This window comes from Barbatula barbatula (genome assembly GCF_947034865.1).
Source record: "Barbatula barbatula genome assembly, chromosome: 22".
In the NCBI taxonomy this organism is placed as follows: domain Eukaryota; kingdom Metazoa; phylum Chordata; class Actinopteri; order Cypriniformes; family Nemacheilidae; genus Barbatula; species Barbatula barbatula.
In genome coordinates, this window is record NC_136785.1 from 8,701,925 (window position 1) to 8,726,834 (window position 24,910).

The window sequence follows — 24,910 nt, forward strand, 5'->3', positions numbered from 1 at the left end:
AAATTTTGTCTAAATTAAATCATGAGTAATCCCCTCATAAAAATATGATAATACATTTGGTTTTACTCAATTGACTTTAAAATTCTTCATAATATCAGTTTGAATACAGAATATTGACACGATTATTTATTGAGTATTTAGGATTTATTTTGATACATAAAAAATATCTCTGACTGTTTTAAATAAATGTTTTTATAATATATGAGAATATAAATTCGCATTTATCCACAATTAGTATCTCACGCATTATTGGTTGCTATGTTAATTATTAGGCATAGCAACAACGAGCCGATTGGCCGAAGTTAACTGCCACACAGTGTTCTAGAATTTTCAGTCAGAGCGGAGAGCGGGAAGCAGGTTGCGTGCCAGTGTTTCTTGGTGAGGCTTTTATTAGTTCAAAATAACAGAGTTTGGATTTGGATTAGTATTATCAAACTATAATTCGAGAAATTTTGAAGATGTGTTTTTAGTTTTAGGGTTATATTTAGTTCTCAAGTCTAAATGTCAGTCACCCGGTTAAATTCGGGCATTCACGAAACGTTAGGCCTACTTATACCCAATGCTGTTATATATTCTTTACACCTTTTAATAATTCCTGGACATTTAATAACTTTAAAATTAGGTTATCGCGGGTGCATACACCGTAGAGTATTGAATTTAACCATTACTTTCGCTAATTTTTGGGATTGCAAGTGATACGAGATTGGCCGAAGTCTGCCGCCATTACGGAATATTCCGCCAACCTCAAGCATCTCCGGCATGGCTTTGGCGTCTTTGTCATCAGAGGAACTTCTGTCAAAATTAACAGAGGCTAGGCTTGAATTGTCAGAAGAAGAGAAGAGCAAATTCAAAGGTGAGCTTGATAGTTTATGTTAACGTTAGGTAGCTGCACGTTTTAAGTACGGCAACACACACTGTTGATTGAGTAGTTTTACATGAACGTTTTCCAGCCCGGCTATATTGTATTTACATGTAGCAGCAATGCGATCTGTCAGTCATACTTTTCCTCTTCCTGTACTGGATATTTTTTCTGCGATTAAATGACAATAAAAATGTTGGCTAACTAGCATCTTCTTGTAGACTAACATGTATTCGACCATTAGACCTTACAGGACCAGTACAAGAAGACCCAACCAGATGCTGCAATAGTGGATGAAAAAATGAAACAAACATTTGCTTGGAGGAGGAGGGAAATAGTGAATGGCACTCCTGTTGCTGATATTTTTCAAAAATATCCCTTCCTCAGGACTCCTTCAGTTGTAAGTATAACTTGCCTAAACTGTTTCACATCTGTATGAGTTATGGTTGTTTTCAGACCTGTAGTTAATTTACATCGTTTCGAAAAGGGGACACTTATTTCAGTGTTGTCATTCTTCTGGGTTCAACTAACTTTCACAAGGCAACGGTGCAAAGAATACCAAAATGTGTTTATGTATATCACATGTGAGTAAAACTGTCCTCTTATTGGTCAGAGTTGATCTTTTTTTCAGTATGTTCCTATACACTATTAATCAAGATAGATTGTCAAATTTGGGCTTATGATGAATTTATTTGTACATTAGCTCTCATAATGCAAAGCTATGCGTTTGCTCTCAACAACAGCAAAGACAAACACACAAACAGAATTAAATATTTGTTATCTGCATTTTAGCTATTTCAGGAATTGGGCCGAATGCATGACGTATCTGATTTAACCCGGCGCTTCCAGGTCTCCTTCAGCAAAATTGTGCACAGTGTGTTGAGGTTAGCTAAGGGGAAATCTTCTATAGAAGCACAGTACATGGATGCCAGAGGAGAGGCTGTAGCAGAGAATATTTGTGGTATGCATGATTTCGGTGTAGGCTTTGCTTGTTTTAAAATTTCTATTTTCGTACTGTTCAACATTAGACCTATTAAATTTATTTTTAGATATGGATTTCCGTGCTGCTCTGGTTTTACTTCCAGTGATATTCAGGGAGAAAGTGGACAATTATGTCACCATTGGAGTTGTACAGGTATTGCGTGTTTCCTATGCATTCACAAAAAATGTACTCTATCCCCTCTCACACTGTAAAATCTGTAAATTTATGAAAGATTGCAAGAATTACTTAACTGGTAATTACGATAATGTGCTGTTCACACATGCGACGGGGTTCCATCTCTTTACTGGTTAGATGCCATTCACACATCCTTACTAAAATACCAGCTAACTCAGTGGCGGTTTCCCAGACACGGATTTGTTTAAATCAGAAGTTTAATTATGAAATTTAAGTGATTTTAACAAACACGTCACACTAAAAACATTACTTGAGTGCCTTTTGAGACAACACAATGGTACTGGTGTATTTTATGATATGTCTGTGCAAGTTGTTATCAGTTTGAACAGCTCTAAGACTTTTTTTAGTCTAGGACTAGTCTTAATCCCTGTCAGGGAAACCAGCCCTTTAAGTCAACTTAATTATTATTTTGACTCTTTTATAGTCGTTTGGGAAATAATTTTTCGCCGGACTTTTCTAAAACTGATTTTCTTCTTTTTGTTCAGGATGAACCAGCTACTCCATATCTCACTGTACAGATTTTGGGAACATCTGACTGGAAACAGGTCTTCAGTGAGAAGAGAATCTTCAGCACTGTGAAAATGGAGGGATCTGAAATTTGCCAAGCAGTTGGAGTCGAGGATGGAGTTCTTTCAGATTTTTGTGCGTATTTTGTCTTCAACCTTGTTGAACTGTTGCTTCCACATTTGTTTGATTCTAATTTTCATGCATTTCATGTTTCATATGACAAGGACTGGTGTTGTTTGATGCCAGGAGATGAACTGGACTACCAGGCACTTGACCTCTATATGGTTGATGTTTTTTATGTAGGAGCCAGATATGTGTAGTCACTGTACTGGTTTTTGTAGAATTGTTCCAGTGTTTTTGCATTATTGCATTTTTTTGTGTTGGGAATAATTTATTCTTTATAATTGTAATGTTAATGGTATTGTTCAGGCAAAAATGAAAATTCTGTAATTCAATCACCCTCAAGTAGTTCCAAACCTGTATACATTTACAGTATTTTTTTCTGCTGTACTTCTAGAAAGATATTTGGAAGAATGTCAGTAACCAAACAGATGTCGCCCAGCATTTACTGATGCAGTCAATGGTGGTCGAGACCCGTTTGGTTACCAACATTCTTCAAAATATCTTCCTTTGAGTACAACAGAACAAATACATTTATACAGGTTTGGATCAACTTGAGGGTGAGTGCATGATGACAGAATTTTCATTTTTACCTGAACCATACCTTTAATGACTGCTATTGCATGAAAAGTGATAAAAATATGAATATGTTCAATTGTATTGCATACAGTTTTTGACCATTATTATATTGTTGGTTAAAAATTGTATCTTAACATATTACATTTTAGTCAAATGGTTTGCACCAAAGAGACATGTTTTTAAAAGAAGCAATGCTCCTTTTTTCTACATTTGATTGTAAAGAGGAAAGTTGATGTTTATAATTTTTGTACTCTATGCCTGAACGTTGTTGGTTTAAACACCTATGTATTTGATGGCATCAATTTACATTAAATTCTATTAAAATGATGCTTTCTCAATTTGTTGCTTAACGTGTTTTATTCAAATGATAAATTACCTGTAATAGTGCTTAAAGGAACACATTTGCCATAGTTAAGGTACAAACATGCTTGTCACTGGGGTGGTACCTTCAAGGCCAAGATTTGTACCCTTGTTGCAGGTACAATATTGTACCAGCAAGGTTTAAAAAACAAAAGGTACATTTTGGTTACACACGGTACAAATCATGTCCTTTAAGGTACATACTGGAATGGTACAAATTTGTTTCCCTGTTATAAGGTACAAATTTGTACCAGTTAAAGGTACTGCCCCTGTGACAACGGTTTGTACCTTCTTTGGTACAAAATTGTACCTTTTTTTCCGAGAGTGTAGTAGAGAAAATAAATATTATAGGAGTAAATGAGGGATGAGATATTTTTGGTTACTGACATTCTTCCAAATATCTTTCTTTGTGTTTAGCAGAACATAGAAATTTACACAGATTTGGAACAACTTGACGGTGAGTAAATTATGACAGAATTTGAACTATGCCTTTAAAAATAAAGGGGCTAAAAATCTTTGCAGTTATGCCACATATGGAAAACCATTTTTGGAACACCAAAGAACATTTCAAATAAAGGTTTTCAGAACAATTTCTTTCTTACCATTTTATTAGCTAGAACCTTGGCAAATAAAGGCTTTGTTGATGTTAAAGGTTCTGGAACCATACACTTGAGACACCAGACTCACTCTTTTAAAAACCTCTAGTGAATGTTTAAAGTTTTATTTCTAAAAAATTGTAATAATGTGAAACACAATATAAATGTCAATGTCATTTTCCTCTAAAAAGAAACAAAAACTCCAATAAAATTGTGCATGACTCATGCATAATATTCAAAGTTAGATTGTACATTCAATTGTGTTCAATATTTATTCTAAAACCGGTTTGAAATGTAAGTAGTGATTTGTTCAATCTTGCTTAACTTAGCGAAAGGATAATAAAAGCAGAGTGTTAATGTTTAAATATCTAAATGTGTCTTTTTCTCTCTGCTTCAGTTCACATTTTTGTGCAATGCATCAAAAAACTAAAGAATCCTTGTCTCATGAATTGTTTATTCAAGGGGTCATATCATAAAGTTCCTTTTATCTTGTAAGATTAACAAGTTTGAAAAAGTAATATTAAATAGCTGAAGATTTCAGTCTAAAAGTGATGATTACAATTGTGATCAACTATGCCCATAATCTATTTTGACCACATTAGTAATGCAAGACCTTCCGTTATGCAGTATTAAGTTCTTCTGAAGCTTGAAGTCATTGCCCCCTGCTCTATGTTCTGCTGTTGGGAATTACAGTGCCATTTTTTCCAGCGTGGCAATCAGCCTGGCTTGACGGATCTGGCTGTTACCACCGGAAGGCTGTGAGGAGCAGCTTGCCACTCAACGCAGTCTGTGTCAGGAACAAAATGTTTCTTCATCTCTCTACGTGTCCATCAGCTCTGTCTCTGAAGTATGCTGCTGGATAGAAGCAAACAATAAAATTGAGATTTTCAAGTAATTGTATCTTTCTATGAGCTTACACATTAGGGATTGAAGAGACAATATCGCTGTAGCGAATTCTCAGCTGAAGTATCAGTAGATTTATATTACAGTATGAAAATATGTTTTTAATATCTTAGAATGAGCGATTTCTATCTACATACACCGCAGGTCCCCTTAGATGGAATTGGCCATGTTGTTTCTACAATAGCCTTTAACGGACAAACTGCTCTAAAGCATGTTCCGTAAATAAGTTATCTACCTCTGTAAAGAGGCGAAAACGTGCCAACATCTTAGTCCTGTGTCACCCACCATAGTGCTTCAGAAGGGAAGGGAGAGGGGTGGAGTAACCACCACCACCGCTAAATTTCATTCACTTAACCTTTAAAGGTACAGTCCAAAGTTGCCCTCTGTCTCCTCATTCACTACACTCTGCATAAAAATGGAAACACATGACTTCATTTTGAAGATTCAATGATGACCTGGAGAAGGTACATAAGCAGGTAAGATGATTCTTTAGGTCAAGACATATAGAGGTCAGCACCTCCTCTAAATTAAAAGTGTCTGATGGGCTTTCAAAGTAGATAGGGGATGTGTGTCATGATTCTGCCGCATCATGTCATGTTTCTCTTGGTTTAGTGGCAGGATCATGACAGAACCTCATGTTTAATGTGGAGAGAGACAATTATTGTTCTTATGGCCTTCCATACTCTCTCTCCGGTCTCGTCTTTGTTCCCATCCTCTCGTTACCCTCGTTATTGATTAATGCCCTACACCTGTTCCCCTCTTGATTTGGTCCCTTATTTAATGCCCTTGTGTCTTCTGTCTTGTGCTGGTTCATTGTGGTTGTGTGGTGAGTTCCTGTGTTGTGTTAGTTTAGTTATTTGTAGTTTATGTCAAGAGTTTATTTAAGTGTAGTTAGTTTTAGTCCTGTGTTGTCGTGTTATTATATTGTCGTGTTATTATATTGTCGTGTTATTATATTGTCGTGTTATTATATTGTCGTGTTATTATATTGTCGTGTTATTATATTGTCGTGTTATTATATTGTCGTGTTATTATATTGTCGTGTTATTATATTGTCGTGTTATTATATTGTCGTGTTATTATATTGTCATGTTATTATATTGTCATGTTATTATATTGTCATGTTTTGTTATGTTACCATGTGGGTCTTTGTTTTATAATTTATTAAATATATGTTAAAACCCCTTACCTGCTGTCTGCACCTGGGTCCTCTGTCCGTGTCTCGCCACACGAGAATCATGAAATTGTAAACTGTCTCTTATGTAGACCGTCTATTAGAGAGGAACCTCTTCTCACACTGACACAGACCGATAAGTGGGAGATGAACAACGTCACTTGATTTAAAATACCAGGTCAAAAAGTGAGAAGTACTGTACATAAATGTCTGCGATTTCAAATTGTGATCTTTTGAGCTCTCTGTATGGAGACATGTATTCATTTTTGAAAGGTCCATATTTTGGTACAAGTACTTTTTCATAGGAAAGTGGCATTGATTGCCAGACTGACCTCCACTTAGCCTAGCTTTTTATTTCATATCCACAGTTTATAATGTGCAAAACACTGGACAACAAAGCACATATTCCCTAGGGTTGATCATGTGTGTGCTTTGACCTCCCGTCAGTGTGACAGTGGGCTGCTCTTTGGTTGACCTCACAATGCCAGTACAAGGGGACACTGTGAACTACTCCTCTCTGGAGACTGTGGGTCAACGTACATGACTGCATTCCTCTGTCAATAAAACAGGTGCATTAGTGGAATCCGGAAGCCTGGAATGTTCTTGCAGTTATTTTGAACAAAATATTACTGTATGCATTGTAAGGTTAAAATGTAAGATATTGTTTTATTGTATGTTAAATTGTGTTTTAATAGAAGAGGTAGGTTTGAAAACTTGGCAAAACTTACATAAAATAAGTAAGCTTTTTATTGTTATTAAATATTATTCTATGTGCTGTACTCCGCTGTCGCAATGCGCATGACTCAAGGACCACACAAACTGCATTGAATCGAAGTTTACAAAGCTCTGAAAATTGAGGCGCAAACTCAAAAGATTGTTGTATTCGTGCAGCCTAGTTACAATTTCAGCAGTGTTCCTGAAGAATCAATGCTATAAATGATTTCTCGTACGGTCCAAGGACAGTGGATTCTGCCAAAGCAACACAAAAATATTTTTGACGTCCATTTTAGAATTTAGCACTTCCAAACATAATTTGGCCTCCTTCCTCACATAAAAATTGGTACAGAAAATGTATCCAAGCTGCTCTTAAAAAATATCCCTATACATTTGGCACTAATAAGTACCTTTGAATTACTTATATGCACTCTTTAGGTGAAAAGGTGTTTTTTCGGAAAGGGTCGTTTCAAACCTGTATGACTTTTTTCTTCTGCAGAACACAAAAGAAGACATTTTGAAGAATGCCGGTAACTATACCTTTAAGAGACAACCTTGAAAAAGTTTGCCATGCTGTAGCAGAAGTTTGGACAAACTTAGCACATATTTACAAAAGGATAACAAGAATGATCTCAACCTTAAGATTGTAAGCAGAAATGAAACTTGAACCACCAGCTAATTTAATGAGACTGGCTCTTCAAAACCAAACAGTGACACTTAGAAAATCCCACACACAAAAACAAGTGAATTAAGTTAATTAACGACAATATTCATGCTCCAAATAAAACAAGCTAGCTAGAACACTTCTGCATCCACTAATAGGGCTTGGAATGTGAAATTACAGTAGTGTCAGGCTTATCAGGGCCAATCATATGAAAGCCACAAGCAGCCTAGATAACTAGCCTCCAGACACACTGTGAATATGCCACTGGGAACCTATGAGCCCTCAGCCTAGTTACACAGGCGACAACAGACTATATGCCTAAGAGAGGTCACCTGTGTACCATACAGGTGAGACAAATAGCAACCTAACAAGGTCCACGAAGACACACCTTCACATACTGTGACACATGGTATATACCCTCAGAGACAAAGAAATTAAGTCAGAGAAGAGAAAATGTGAAAAGAAATAACATTAATGAAACTGGTCAGACTTCTCAGGGGATGCGGTTAACAACGAGCACCTCCAACAAGCGCCCGTGACAAAATGATCCACGTTGATGTGCCCTCTCCAGGAATTGCATTGAACGAACAGCAGGCTGCTGTGATTTCCATAAAACACTCCGCAATGACAAGGACTGTCATCCTTATTATCTTGCAGTACAGAAAACCTTTGTGTCCACCACAGATTAATGATTTCTGCATTTCGTATCAACTGGTCCTTTCTGACAGTGATGAATGTTGTGGCGTGTGTTGGGGTCCAGACAGTCTTTGCTACAGCTTGGTAATTTGTTCTTCTCGTCACACACTTTGACTGGAGCAGAAATCGATGAATGACGCAACGCTTCCCTAAATCATGTCCTTATATTAGTGACAGTACACGTCGGGAGAAAACTGGCATTACTTTGGACTTTCCCTTTAGATATTTTGGTGAACAGGAAAGCTTTTTGAAACCAATCCGTTTCTGTCAGCATTAAATTATATCTGCAGTTTCGAACCCTTTGAGAGCAAAGGCTGGAGAGGGAACCTCCATTAGAGTCATCTAGCATTACAATAAGTTCTTGTGTATTAGAGTCAATTCAATTTCATTCTTAAGTAGAAGTTAAGTGAGATCTTATGTCACACTATTATGAATTATTAAAAAATATCCATATTCTTTAACACAAAGATTGATAAAGGGATAGTTCATCCAAAAATGATAAATCTGTCATCATTTACTCACCCTCTTGTTTCAAACCTGTGAACAGTTCTTTGGTCCAATGAACACAGAGAAAGATATTTGGAAGAATGTTAGCAATTTTCAGTTTAGAAAATGTATATTTTTGGTTGAACTACCCCTTTAACAATCAATAAAAATAGATACATGTAGCTCAGTGGTATGCATTGTGTCAACAACGCAAGGTCGTGGGTTCGATCCCAGGGGATTGCATATACCTATGTAAAATGTATAGGGTAATGCAATGTAAGTCGCTTTGGATAAAAGCGTCTGCTAAATGTAAAATGTAAGTGTACATTTTTACTTCATCAACTCTAGGTGTGAACAAACCACTAGTTCTGATATTTTCTTGTCTTTCTTGCATTTTCTTGTTATGCAGACTTTCCTACATGATTTTGGTATCTTTGTGAAGATACCGCTTGATCATACAGTCTTAAAAAAGGTTGTTTTTTGGCTGTAGAAATCATGTTATTAGCATTAAGTCATTAAATGAATAATTATAGCAAAGCCCTGCTGAGTTAGTATCCTGGGACAAAATGTGCACTCTTGTGTTGATAAAAATGAAATATCACTTATTTGTCTGCAAGAACAAAACCCTTGAGGCAAATCGATAAAAAGCAGGAGAATTTCATTAACTAAAGAGCTCTCAAAGTGACTTGTCTGGAAAATAAAGATATATGAAGCTTTACGACACCATCAGTTTGCTATCAGCATGAGGTCCAACACGACTGTTTGGCTCTGACGTAACATTTTGCTGTCTGATGCCCGCTATGGGGCATTTCTTTCATCTGATCTAAGCTTTGATATTCTTTAAAGGAAAGGTGCACCCTAAAATGTATTTCGGATCACTGACAACAAAATAAACAAATTGATATGAATCTACATTATAATTGCTCTTTTTGAAATTTTCTTTAAACTGCATTCTGTAACTTTTTGGTTAACTTTTTACGCAGCACGACAGCCCACTGGACCACCGCCACCGACAAGTATGGTATAGTTAGTATGGTAACCTGTACTACTGTAGACTGTTGTTAACCACAGGTCATTTGTTTGACATATTTTAATTTAGCTAGATTTACTCACTTCATGTATGTCCTCTAAATGAAGTATTTCAACCGAGTTAACAGGTAATAATACTTGTTTCAAACATGTTGAACTTTTTTCAGGACCCCTCAGCTACACCCTTAATAAGAACTATTCCTCAAACACCACAAAACTTGTCCAGAAAAGAAGCATAAAAAGAAACTTCAGCTGTGAGTATTAGGGCGTATCATCTAAATCTAAAGCTTGTATAAACATTTCTTTAATTCCTGTTCATCTCCCGAAAATCAAAGCACTTGCCCTGTGAGCCTTCCAAGTAAATTAACATAATGAGCCACCAAGGGTAGAGCTACCTGGATTACCTTATCAATTTGCAACCCTGGCTTCAACTGTGAGTCAATTTGAAAAAGCACCCAATTAACTTATATTAAAAAGTCAACATAATTATGTTGATGAGAAGTCCCTTTCGTTTTGAGGGAGGACATATCTGAACCAGACAGGAGTTTTTTACTCAGAATACTTATGAACTGATTACACCTGGTAATAGCATGTACTTCTGATAGTCAGTAATATCCTTAAGACAAATCTTTACCCTGCTGTATTTCCTTATCACATTTTGTCACGAATCCACTTCTTTCACTTTATTACCTCTTTATTTCTACTGTCAAACAAATCTAATTCCTGAGGTTGAAATGGTATTATTTCAGTCATTACAGAGTGTAAATTTAATATCCCTTATTCTTATTTTGGTTTCTTTCCTGTGTGATTCCAAAAGTTCAGCGTTATATATCCCTTTCAAATTAACTTTGTAAAAATGGTTAACCGCTTTCAGGAACAAGCCTACATGTGGCAGTTATTTGATCAGATTAGAGATTTTGCTCTCTTAGCCAAAAGTCTCACAACAACATAAAACACAACTGGCTACAACTTTAAACGTCATAAGGGTTGAGTGTGTGTGTGTGTGTGTGTCAGTGAGAGAGAGAGAGAGAGAGAGAGAGAGAGAGAGAGAGAGAGAGAGAGAGAGAGAGACAGAGAGAGAGAGAGAGATACGCCACTAGGGGCACTGTTTTCTCAAAATATCTCATTCTGTAAAGGGGAACATTTAAAACCCATGATAATCATAGTTTCTGACAAAATGTATGCAGTTGTTTTTATTGCAATGACGTTTTTGGTGACTTCGTATTAGCCACCACTACCTTATAACAAACAAACAACCAACCAACCAACTAACTAAAGCTAACTAGTACACGTTTAATATACATTAAAATGCATTAATTTTCATCACATGTTATGTTCATAATAATTGTTATAAGAATACACTGCGGAATAGCATTTTATTATGACGACCATACGTCGGTTTGCGTAATGGTCTGTTTGTGATCAACAGGGTGTTATCCAGAAAGCAAATCACAGCGATCGCTACGCTTACGTAGACGCACAGACCCCACTCAACTACGTTAAGACTTACGGTAAATGATTGGGACGTTAAAATGATTTTTGAATGAGCGTTTGTTCCCGCCCTTTCCCCGCATATCATTAAACTCAGCCCCCCGTTTCTCTAGGTGAAGCTCAACTCACTCACGAGCTTCAGAATGAAGCAGGTGTCCAACATGGCGAACACGAGCAACGGATCTCTCGCTTCTCTCCTCCTTTTATTCACCATTTCAGCAGCTATCACTACAGGTAGGGATGATGCTTTTGGATTAAAAAAGCCCTTTGCCAGCGCGACGGACGTTCCCCGCGACCGGAGATTTTTCCTCAGTGTGGCGTTTGGATCGAAAGTGATAGTTTAAAGTGCCGGTGGGTTGCAAAGTTAGATAACGTGAAGCGCGGTCGCATTCGGGGTTTATGCGGATTTTCACCTCATCGCTTCTCCGTTAACTTTGACGCGACAAACTCTGCAGATGTTTGTCAGTTGTTATTTTGGCTGCAGCTCTCGCTGCGCGTGCATGCGGGATGAGCGAGGAAGAGTCACGCAGTAAACTGGACTGTTACTCCCGCTGTCACCCGCTAATGTGACCCTACCGAAACTAGATTACTCGAAAGATGTAACCACAAAACAACGGATGGCTCTCATGACGATATTAGCAGCCTTCTGGGAAAAAGAGCACAGACCTTTTTATTTAACCCTGAGCTTATACGGTCTCCGATGGGTTGTTTTGTCATGTATTGTATTAAAATGTTGTTTTTTTCTAACGCGTGTGAACAAAATGTATTTAACTGTTAATAAAACGCCGTCTTTTGTAAGCCATGGCACTCGCGATGAGTTTGCAAGTCATTCTAAATGGTCTGTAAAACAGCATTTTCAATAGCACGGAGGGGGGCGAGCATCTGTAGACTCGGGCTTCATTCATTGCGCCTTGAATAAATGTACAAAAGAAAGTTTTGCAATGGTGTCTAACGCTGATTTATTTGATGTCGTGGGTTCGGGTCGCGTATTGGTTTCGCGTCAAGTCCGAGTAACGTAGCGCAGTCGCTGGGAAACTGTATTTGGCGGTGTCCGCGCACTCTTCGTTCAATTCCTACTTCAGGATGTGAAAAATAACACCGACACTGCTTACGATGTAAACTGAGGAACCGTGAAAGCGACTGTTTCGGCCAAGGCGAAACATAAATCCATTACTTTTCGAAATGAAGCGGTTGGGAAAATAACGTTTGGGAATATTGTTGCTTGTGTTTGAGAGGATATCGAGTGTCAATGGAAGATTTCCTCTAGTTTATTAACTATTATATTTCATCTCCTCTTTCATTGTGTTACCATTATATTTTCTAACCTACCACAGGCAGTCGTGTGTAACCGAGTCAACAAGTGCATGAGTTTATTTCCACTTATTTCTACAGCAGTCGTATATTTAGCACTGTGTGGTGGGCTTGAAGCGCATTGTGTGTTGCCTGTGGAAGTCATATGGAAATGCGCGTCTTGTCTTCAGAGATGCTCGGAAGCGCTGTTATATTTACATCCCGTTTACAATGCAGCTGCATCCGCTCCTTGCTTATAACGGGAGCTTTGTAGTTTTGTCGCGTTGCGTCGATTGCAAAGGGATCATCCTGTTTCTTTTACTCGTTTGCGGCAACGACACTTTCAAGGTGTTAGACTAGAGCATCTACAACCACTGGTCTTTCACTTGTCAAAGGTAGCGATTGGAAACATGTCAATACAAAACAAGGGAATTTCCATGAAAGCACACCGTGAAAAAAAAGACAGCTACGTTTTATTTGTTTTTGGCAGTAAACCTTTATAATAATGTTGTAATCGTCATTTTGTAAAAAGGTTCACATAAATATATTTTTTAATGTCTAAGTCTAGTGGGCCACACTTGCTGTGTAATGCAAGATATGCTGCAAATATGGCTTGTGGTTAGTCAGTCATTAATAAAAAGTCTGGTCTTTGATTAATATTTTAACATGAGGTAGTCCGAAATAACCTGAGGTATATATGCGTAGGCATCATTTACACTCCTTCCAAGCTTGTGGTTAAATCTGTATGCATTTGCCTTTACTACCCCCTCTGGCTCTTTCAGTGCTTAGTCTCTGTTGTGCCCATTGTGTTGAGGCTTTAAGCATTGTTTAATTGTTCTCTGGCGCTTCCTCACAATTTCTGTGATTGCGGAGGAGAGTGGCTTATGGCTAATAGCTCCACTTTGACTATAGTTTCATATTTCAGGGATTCCCTCAGTTTCCATTAGCCGGAGAGGATGCTTTCAAATCAGATAAACATTTAGTATACAGCATATAGGAGAACAAATCATTTGTGTTGGCCCTGCAGCAAATAAGTTTATATGAAAATGGAAAAAAGGAAAAGCACCAGCTTAACCAGGTTGCTGTTATTAGACATTTCTTCCCCTTTGAAGTGTGTATTATTTGTTTTGCTCCACTTGGCTGTCAGACTAATACCTTACAGAGTGAAAATGAAAATGGCTGGGGGAGAAGCTAATCCACATAAGAATATTTTGAGGATTACGGCTGGAGTCTGCCATGCCCGCCTTGCTATTGATTGGTTACTTTGCTCTGTAAAATGACAGCACGAGGAAAGACAAGAGCTCTTTTAATTCTGTCAGTTCAGGCTGTTGCTTGACAGATTAATGACGTTATCGCTAATGTTTGCGTATACACATTCACAATATGCACACACATTATGTATATATACATTGATATAAATGATTTATGTTTGTCTGTGAATGACAGACATTCAAATCATTGAGTTTATATTAGACACCATTTTCCTCAATTGCCTTTATGGCATTGCTCTCTCATTTGTTAAATTCATGCAGAATTCAAGGCGGGACTTCATTAGAAAAACAGGAAAGGAATCTATTGACAATGAGTTTGGTAGTGGGATGTTTGAGATTAGAGAATTCCTTCAGTTTGTGGTCATTTAGCAAAGGTCAGTTCATGTGAATTCTCTTTTAATGACACTTTATGACTTGGATACAAGGACAATGATTGATGAGTCAATACAAGTTATGGCGGCTAGATGATCAATGAACTCTTTGACAAAAACAAAAGCTCATTTTCATACTCGCTGTGAACATGGCTCATGGACTAAAAGGATTTATTTATTGCAGCAAATAAAGGCAGTTATGTGTCCATTAAAATTCTCTTGTTTGAACACAATGGAGGCCCCAATGGCAAAGTACATGCTGACCAGCATATGAGTTGTTTGATCCTAATTTCTTGTAAATTGCTCTCTATTTGTGGGAGAAAAAGTCCAACCAGGACACTTTATTCTATAGGAGCCAAACTGGTATGGCTGTTCGCTGAATCTTCAAGAGTTATTGTCATGCATTCACAGCATCACAGATCACCCACAGATCACTACACTGTATTTAGTAGTTCTCGCTTTAATTTTTGGGTAAAACAATCAAGTCAGGTTAGGTCAGCTGTTACAGTAAACATAATTTATAGCCTAATACAACCAGTCATTATGTGGGTGCACCTTGAAGTTTGGTAGAAAATTTGATTTTTTTGTTTCAAGTTTAGTGTTTGAGAACCTGTTTTGCAGACAGTTTGACAAAGAAATGGATCGGTGCACCATCACAACCTCCCACTTCCATCCCATGCTGGAGAGGAGCTGATGATGGAGCAGTTACCATACATCATAGTGCAGCTCACGCTGAGCGAGTTCTCATTAAACCGAGATTACAGCCATTAGCATTACCTTTAAGAAACCATCACCCACTCAGAAGTCTAATGTATAGGTTAATCGGTCCACTTTTCTCAAAACATATCTACTCCCCATCTAGAGAGGAATGCTTTGTATGTTATCATAATAAAGCAGGTCCCATGGGAGGCATAACCATTTATCTTATGTCTGTACAAATGAAGATTTAGTGTTCTCTGATAATCACCAAGGCTTTTCTGTGCAGTACACTGACAGATAAAAGAAGATAACTCTTTGGATCAGAAATCACTGGAAAGTCAAATGCTTAGTTTTTTCAGTTCATAAATTGGAAATCCCAAGATGCTGGATTACATAGTGTATCTGGTCCATCCAGCACAAATTGAACTTGTTGGAGCCATTGAAGATGTTAAATGACTTGGAAGTTGTTGGTATTTTTTGGATAACAATTCGTTCTTTGATAGTTCTCTTTGTTCACAGCTTGTATTGTTCAGAGCTTTTGTGGTGTAGTGCCACAGCATGCAGACAAAAAAGATAAATGTGCACGCAATCTTTTGGAGTTTCAGTCCATTCATTACAGCCAATTCACAAGTGCTCGGTGAGCCTATTTTTTGCGTTTGTCATTTTATTGTGTTCTGATGTTCAGCCATTGGGTACATTACAATTTGTATTTCACTCCTCCTGTTTTATCTCGTCATTCAAGATTGCCTGGGCTTTATATCAGCATGGCACATGAGTGACACCTATCTTTTTGTCCGCTTCTCAATTCCTAAGTGTTTATTAAAACTATTTCATCGGGTCACACTTTAAAGGGCAGATGTGAAAGACGCTGTGCACGGGCGTTGTTTGTTTTACAACGAAAAGATGTAGCAATTTGTACTGGCTCCTCAGACCTACTATGTCAATGGGATTCGGTTTTCCTTATAAAACGAAATAGGTCAGCCTGTAATCTCTCAGTGTCTGGTAGAATGCTTTAGGGTAGACCTGCTGGGGGATCTTTAGTGTTCATCTTACAACACTGGAGGAATTTCTTAGTGTTCATAGTGTAATGTCTTAGGTCAACATCAGATTAGAAGTAGCATTTCTATAACCACCACAGATTGTCATCAACATCAAAATCAATTGTTGGTATAGATTTTGATGTCTTTACTAAGAAACATGCCAAACTAAAGGGAAATCTCTTTGGGTAGGAATAGATTTTTGTTATGCAGTGGTTTTATCCATTTGGCGAGTAGTAATGTAGATCTTAAAGGGACAGTTCACTCAAAAATTAAAATTCTGTCAATTACTTGCCCTGGAGTTGTTCCTAATCTGTATAAATGTCTTTGTTCTGATGAACACCGAGAAAGATATTTGGAAGAATGCTTATAGCCAAACAGTTCTTGGGAACCATTGACCCTCGTAGGAAAAATTACAATGGTAGCAGTGTTTCCCACAGGATTTTGAGAGACTGTGGCACTGTCTCACAAAATCACTATACATTTACATTGAAGAGTGGATATATTATGTGATTTTGGCTATATGAACTACTTGTTTGTCTCATGCAGTGCACAACCTTTACTGCCGTTGCTCTTCTCATCAATATGTTGTTATGTGTTATGAGCGCTTTATTTTAAATGCACAACCAGTGACAGTTTTATTGTAGATTGCGTATAGCGCAGACAATTCGGCGCAAATTCAGAAATATGAGAGAATACACTGTTGCTGTTACACAGAACACTACTACTACTACAGCTACAGAAAACTCACCTTAGGGAGGGCAAGAGCTTGCACACAGACTCACATAGAGAAAGGGTGTGTGGGAAACTCTCCTAACCTTTTGTTAAGTCATAATAAACAAGATCAGCTGTCATCTCTGTCAATAACATCTGTGACTTGACGCAATTGGCATGCCATAGTGCTGGGTTCGAAATTGCGACCATTTTAGTTGCATATGATCCCTATTTTTAACCTGTGCTACCTCAAAATATATTGTATTTGGGAGCATTTATGTGAGTGCACATGTTGTTGTGGTGCGACCTGTTTTCATTACTGGACAGAACACGCTAATAACTGCACAAAGTATGTGCGTTAGTGATGCGCGGGTCGTCCCATATCCCGCAGGGCGGGTAAAGAAATTATCACTGTGAGCCGCCATAGTCTTATTAAAGGAGAAGTTTACTTTCAAAATGAATTTTCATGATAATTTACCCACCCCCATGTCATCCAAGATGTTTATGTATTTTGTTTCTTCAGTCGAAAAGAAATTATGGTTTTTGATGAAAACATTCCAGGATGTTTCTCCATATAGTGAATTTCAGTGGACTCCAGATGGTCGAAGGTCAAAATGACAGTTTCAGTGCAGCTTTAAAGGGCTTTAATCGATACCAGACGATGAATAAGGGTCTTATCTAGTGAAACAATATTTTTATTAAAATAAAATAAAAATGTATATTTTTAATAAACAGAAATGCTTGCATTGCTCTGTTCTGCGATGCGCGTTCATGACTTCACAAAATACGTAAATACGTTGAAAAGGTCACGCTTGACGTAGGAAGTACAGAGTAAGTGTTTACAAGTTAAACCTGCAAGTTTTCAACGTTATTACGTGAAGTCATGAACATGATCCTTTTTAGTAATGGGAAACACTGGGTAGTAACACTAAAGCAGAACCGTTTGCTTTCCTAGATCCTTAAACATATCTTCTTTTGTGTTCAACAGAACAAAGAAATCTGCAAATTTTTCTTTCCTACTATGGTAGTCAATGGTGGCATAGAGCTGTTTGGTTACAAGCATTCTTCAAAATCTGTATACATTTCTTTGTTTTGGTAAACGCAAAGGAAGATATTTGGAACAACTTGAGTGTGTGTAAATAAAGAGAAGACCGAACTTTCATTTTTGGGTGAACCATTCCTTTCAAGTCAAGTCAAGTCAGGTCAAATGGTAATCAGTTCTGGGAAGAAACTGTATAGAGTGTTTGCTGAGCCATAGCGTAGAAACGTTTAACATAACTGATCTTTACAAGGCCAACGCTTATCACACATGATCAGTAGACGCAGTCAAGAAATATGCCACTTCACAAGAACAGCAAGCTAGCTAGCTAGAGAGATAGTTGTGTCATACATCATTACTCTTTAAGGTTGTCTTTTGCCTTTACAAAATATCTGCTTATCCTTAGTACTCTGAGCTTGTAATCATGTGTTTTTATGCACTCCCTGAACAGATAGCCAGTAATCTGGTCACTCAGAGCACACTGATGGACTCGCAGTAGGGAATAAGCTGCTTTCAGTCATTTTTGTCAACAGCTGATGTGTCAGCCAGATTTGTCCGTCAGCAAAGACATGTGATTGAGCTCTTTACAAAATAAAGAAGAGAATCAAGGGCTAGCTAGATTGTTTATTTCAGCATAACATTTACAGAGTGTCCTATATTGCAGAAAGGGGCCGTTCAATGCAAGTTATTACTGAGCTTCTTCTTATGAATTTTCTTTATGTGCGTTCTGTGGCCATTTCCCAGCTTTAGAATGAAGTGTCACATTTACTGCTCCAGTGTTTGCTGGCTACAGCTCTGTTTGTTTGTATGCTGCAGTTATTATAAAGGTAGTTATCCCAAATGCCCCCCTTCATTTCACACTGACGCTCGAGCACTGATATGGTGAACTAGACAACCTGCAAATTGGAACGTAAAGATGTTTTGCAGAATGTACTTTGCCAAGACGCTTTGCCAAGACCAATTGTGTTATCTGCAGGTTAGGATTGGTTTTACAGTAGTTTTGATCAGAATACATCAGTAAAGTGGGTCTGCTTATATAAAGTATTTTATTGTGAGTAACGATAGTAGCCAAGTTGCTTTGTGTAATCTTTAGCCTTAATTGCGTGGTTGACTGTTTAATCAACAAGATGTCCTGAAAGAAAATAACTTGTTCACTAATGTCGATCTTAATGCTCAATGCGATTTAGTGGTAGCGATAAGTGTGATGAGCTTGCCTCAGAGTCTTAAAGGCTCATGAAACGGACTAGCAACCCTAAACAAGCTATTCTTTGTGTGTTTATGCCGTGTAGACAAAATCTTTGCAATCTGGATTTGTTAATCCTATTATTTGAGGGGTTCTTCCTTTGTTCCCCTACCGTGCTGACGACAGACTTATTTGGGCTCCAGACATGAGCTGGGTTAAAGAAGCCATCTGGAGATTGCTTTTTTTTTCAGGTCAGACAGAGTTACCTCAGCACAGTAACTAGATGTACGGTGGAGATAGGATGGCTACCCTTTCTAGGTCGAGAAAAGAGGAAATTGTTATAGCATTGCAGGATTATGGATCAGGGCAAGCATGTGAAATTCAAGTCTAGTGAAAATAAAGCAGACGGATGTAGAGGGGAAAAAGATGAAATGGAAGTTTGAAGAGACATGGCGAGTGTGTGGCTTTATTTCCCAGTGGTATTCTGCAGAGGCAGGATTGTTGTCCAGAAAGCAAAAATATGATCTTCATACACACACCATACTTTAATTCCCTGTGGACTCATCTCACAGCTTGAAAATTACAGCGCAGAAGTGACGTGATGTGCTCATTATGGTGTTTGGCAAAGTGAGGCTGTTGAGATGGTGAGAGTGCTTGGCCTTGAGTATATTGCCACGCGTCCCAAACCCCTTTTTCACAACAGTGCTTTTCTCGGATCATCCTGTACGCCAAATGCCAAGCATGTGCACACAGAATATTATTGCAGATCCTTGAGATTCCTCCCACATTTGGTTAGAATTCACCTAAAAAAAAGCTTGTTCAATTGGCAGTTTTGTCTGTGTGCTGAGGGGTAAAGACTGATATGCGGTTAAGATGTTAAATTTTTATTATCTAAGGGATTCCAGTAGCAGTTCTAAAGTACTTTTTCACAGAGAACAGCCTCGTATTTTGCAAACGTGAATGTAATTTTCAATTTCGCTGGATTTTTGACACGGATACCATTTGTGTTCAGGACTCATTGAATCTGGTCTAATAACGGTGGTGAAATGACGTCGTTAGAATATTGAGGAGCTTTAGCGGCAGCGCGGAAAATGCCACGCAGCCACAAGTTCATGATATATATGTCTATTTTCAGTCTCAAAATAGGGCCTCTGCTGTAATATCAGTCACACTAATAGATAATTCATGCTTCGATACCCTCGCCTGCACAACCGCAATCCCGGGAGAGCCGGCACCTAACCTCGCTCGTTCCTTTGAAGTTTGCTCTATCAAACTTCCAGGGCTGTGCTACAATCAGGACCCCATGGAAACACAGAGATTATGGTGCAGCTCGGCTTGTCTTGTGAGAATAATCAGCTGAACCTGTGGGGAGGAAGGCCGGTAATTTTCTTCTAAACACTGCCAATCACAAAGTGCTGTGTGGTCCCCATTTTTCTGTAAACTCGACGCATGCGTGTATATGTGTTGGGATTATTGCGTTAAAAGAGGGTATTTCAAGCTAAATGTCATTAAAAATGTGCCTTTTCTGTTATTCCCACTGCCTAGTCTGTGCTTCAGTTAGGATTGACTGTATCAGTGCCATGTTGTTTGGTGGCATGCACCCGCATCATTCTGTTCCAATTTGGATCTAATTGGTCTAATTAAATCTAATGACTTCCTTTATAATTCCACAGCCCTATTTAAAGACCATGATAGAGTGCTAAGCGCCGGGCACCGTGTAGTCGCTAATGGGAAGTGATAGTGTACTGGATGTCGTGCAGGTGGATACTTTATCTTGACTTCTGTTTTGTTGCGTTTTGTCACACACACGTTTCTTTACGCTGTTTAATTTATGGGCCGCGTCACTGCTTACTTTCAGCAGTCTAAATGAATGCGCTTTTCTTTTAAACAATAAACCCTAGTGGAGGAGTACCTATTTAGGTCCAGTATATCATCACCACAATATCATTTTCAACAAAAAAATTACTTTATAGATCATTAAAGTCATCCACTTAGTGTTCTCTTGGTTAATTGCTAAATAATGCACCCACTTATTCACATGCTCTCAGCAGATGGCACGAGGGAAGAGCGAGTGTCTTGAAAGTTTAAAATGAACTGCTGTACATACATGAGCGTTTGATAGATTCGAGTTTCTGGGAAAATTATACAGTACGAATGGTGAGGAATTGTGAGCTAGCTCATCCGTTTTTTAAATACTGGGAGTGATTTTTGCCCTTTTTTATGTTAGCAGTAAAATCATGTAGTTGCATCTCTACTGAACTACCACCCCAAAGATCTAGCTGCCAGTGGAATTAAAACCAGACTTCTCATGTGTAATTATATGGGTCTACTTAGCATGTGGGACCGCCTTAGTCCTAGTAATTCATTCTTTCAACTTCTCAGACAAAGTAATCTGAAGTCTGATCTTTCCTGATTACTAAGGCCTTTTAAAGAAATCTGAAGATGATCTATATCACGCGTCTGTCTAATGAACACATTTAAATTCCCATTGTAGCCTATTTACTCATGCCTAAGGCTAATACCGTAAAACTGTTGCGATTTGCAATGTACACTAGTCATTCGTTTTAAATGCAGAGTTGTTTTAGTTACACTCGCATGATCCTAATAAGGTTTTTTACTCCAAATAATTAACTTGTATAAATAGAACATGGAAGCTAACTTGGGCTTGTATCATCAATATTTAATAGATGTTTGGATTATTATCTAAGCAATGTGCCCTCCCTGTTAAGAGGGGGGATTGTACAGTAAGAGAATGGTCTTAAGGGGCATAAATAGGAGCAGAATGAGTTTCTTAGCAGCTGCAAATTAATTTCAGTCTTTATCAAATAGGGGACAGCATGCGTATTCCTTTACATGGCCTTGACCTCTTGCAAAGCCCCGCTACAAAATCACGCTGAAGAACCTATTAACAAACATCTTCGTGCAGTCCTTTCACATAAATAATGACCTTCCTCTTCGCAATCAGAGGTGTAATGCATTCAGAATGATTTCACGGCAAATCAAGAGTTTTGGCAAACAATTTTCGAGTGATACACCTCTATTCGTACTATTCCATTCGCACATGCAGTTTTAAACGCTAAATATACATGTCTAAATCGATTCTGTGTCTTATGCACAGCTCTTCTGTGAACTACGGCTGTGTCAGTAGGAAGTACTGCTCGATCTAAAATCACTACGAGATTGAGTTGTTAATAACGTGCATTTGAAAAGCATTACTCTTTAAACATCTGAATATATAAACAATTATTTTCATGAAAATACCTGAAAAGATTTGAAGAACAGCGATAGAATATGACCATTGGCATTTCCTGGAACTAATCTTTCTTCTGTTTCCCATATAGACACTTGACTTTCAGTGGCTCAGTGACGATGCACTGTGCACCTGAAATAAAGTTTAAGGACAACTCTGGACATGATGTTCATGTGTTTATGTCCTCATACAGCGAGACACAGACAGATCCATGAGCGTTAAACTGTGCAACACATTCACTCATACACGCAGATGACAGACTTTAATAGCAGGATTCTGTTATTGCTTTTTTTATGTTCGCACTGTCTCTGTCCCTGAAAGAGGACTCAGTAATGGGGACTCTGACCTCTTTATGTTCATACTGTTTTTTTAGGGACTGATCTGTAGGAACATTTACCATGGTTTTAATAATGATTTTATTATAGTAAATATAGTATAAATTAAAATGTAGTAAACGTTAGCAGATAGAGTTTGTGCACTGCAAAAACGGACTGAATGGGGAATTAACTAAAACTACAATGCTATATTGAAGATCATGTGTGTTTAAAAACAGACAAATATGTGCAATGAATAAACATAGAGCCCTGCATTCCAGCCTGAACACAGGGTTCTTGGTGGTGTGTAGGAGAGTGTGAAAGTATGCCGGCGCAGATCCAGTGATTGTCCTGTTTTAATGGCTGCAACCATTTTAATGGCTGCAACAGCCTGTGTAATGCAAAGGTACAAATAAAAACCGGTGCTGTTGTAGCCAGTCGGACTCGGGCTGAGAATTTTGATAAGCTGTCGGACAACAGCCGGGCTAGAGCCTAAATTTGAGGCCCGTGCAGGGCTGTACAATTGTATATGACAGACCTCTAGTGATCAGATTTAAAATGTGAGATGCTGTAAGTATTTCCGCAGCTCTCTCTTTCAGTTTTATAATGCGCTCCTCAGATGCCCTTTATTTTTTATAAGTATTATTTACACATTGAATTAGTGCTTTACGTCTTTAACATTTTTAAGAGCTTTAATGAGCCATCCAAGTTGAGAAATATGTGACAATGCGTTTTATTTACACGAAGATCACGTTATGCGTGCACTGTACTTTTCGAGAGAGAAAAAAGAGAGAGAATCGAACTGGAACAGCAAGGGAGCCGAGAGCCGTTTGTTCACAATGCATGTTTTTAGCGAACCGTACCATTAGTTAAAAGCGAACCGTACCCAGACCACCTCCTGATATGGTCTCGGTTCGGTTCGCTTTCAATGGGTCTGAGAGTGTTTGCAGTGTTCACATATGGGCCAAAAACCCAGAGAACCTTGCTCAGACCCCTGAAAAGAGCGAGTGTGAAAATGCTCTAAAACCAAGTAAATTTGCTGTGCGCCATCGACTAATGTCACACACAAAGAAGCCGCCCTGTCTAATCTACTTGCAAAACTGTATTGCATTCACAAGACCTCGTTGCTCGTCAAAAGTGATCTGAAAGCATGCAAAGCTCTCTGCCCCCGTGTTGCTTCAATGTCATATGCCAATGGGTCTGTGCAGTGCTGAATGTTGTCAAACACACCTCTTGTTTTAGACGACAGACAAGATCACGATCCTCGCGATTCCGTTGAAAAGTGGATTGAGGACGCCTTCAAGATCGATCTTGATTTAAGATCGTCAGATCGCCCACCCCAGTTTTAACTGTTTCTCTGAAGGCTATGAGGGTTCAGTCAGTTGAGGAAGGAGGATTGACGGTGTGATATCTCTGCTAACCCGAGCACTATCGAAAAGCATATAGAGAAAACAACCACAGTTGTGCCTGTTAAATTTTTGTGCAATTACTGTAACAAATCTTTTTCAAAACATTTGTCAGTATTTACATATTGTATATTACTGAATAATATAATTAATTCAAATAGAAGTTTAATTTGTTTAATAAAATTCAAGTTGATCTTATAATGCCAAAATGTTTTGCATTTTGTGTTTTTAAGGTGAATAAGAGACTATTTTTCTCCATAAATATCATCATTGAGGATTTCTTAAAAAAAGTCAAAAAATGGGATAAGTGCCTTGTCACACCACTATTAGATATAGTTTATATACACTGAACAAAATTATAAACGCAACACTTTTGTTTCTGCCCCCATTTTTCATGAGCTGAACTCAAAGATCTAAAACTTCTTCTATGTACACAAAAGGCCTTTCTCTCAAATATTGTTCACAAATCTGTCTAAATCTGTGTTAGTGAGCACTTTTCCTAGATAATCCATCCACCTCACAGGTATGGCATATCAAGCATGATTATTAGACAGCACGATTATTGCACAGTTGTGCCTTAGGCTGGCCACAATAAAAGGCCACTCTAAAGTGTGCAGTTTTATCACACAGCACAATGCCACAGATGTAGCTGTTTTGAGGGAGCGTGTAATTGGCATGCTGAGAGCAGGATGTCCCTCCAGCATCTTCACCTCCAAGATCGTCTGAGACCAGCCACACGGACAGCTGCTGCAACAATCGGTTTGCATAACCAAAGAATTTCTGCAAAAACTGTCAGAAACCGTCTCAGGGAAGCTCATCTGCATGCTCGTTGTCCTCATTGGGGTCTCGACCTGACTGCAGTTTGTCATCGTAACCGAATTGAGTGGGCAAATGCTCACATTCGATGGCGTCTGGCACTTTGGAGAGGTGTTATCTTCACTGATGAATCCCGGTTTTCACTGAACAGGGCAGATGGCAGAC

The 24,910-nt window shown here is 38.3% G+C and overlaps 1 protein-coding gene across 3 annotated transcripts in view; it reads left to right on the forward strand.

The window, feature by feature from the left end:
- Positions 1-11,288: 11,288 nt before the first annotated feature.
- Positions 11,289-24,910, forward strand: part of cadm1a (cell adhesion molecule 1a) — a gene marked incomplete at its 5' end in the record, with an annotated part of 236,827 nt that continues 223,205 nt past the window's right edge. The window contains 2 exons of one of the 3 annotated variants that reach the window (XM_079485866.1): positions 11,289-11,375; positions 11,469-11,589. In XM_079485866.1, coding sequence (XP_079341992.1) covers positions 11,499-11,589 — 91 coding nt within the window. Of the gene's footprint in view, positions 11,376-11,468; positions 11,590-24,910 lie in introns of those variants that run through there. The other 2 variants (XM_079485865.1, XM_079485867.1) reach the window with 2 other exon arrangements.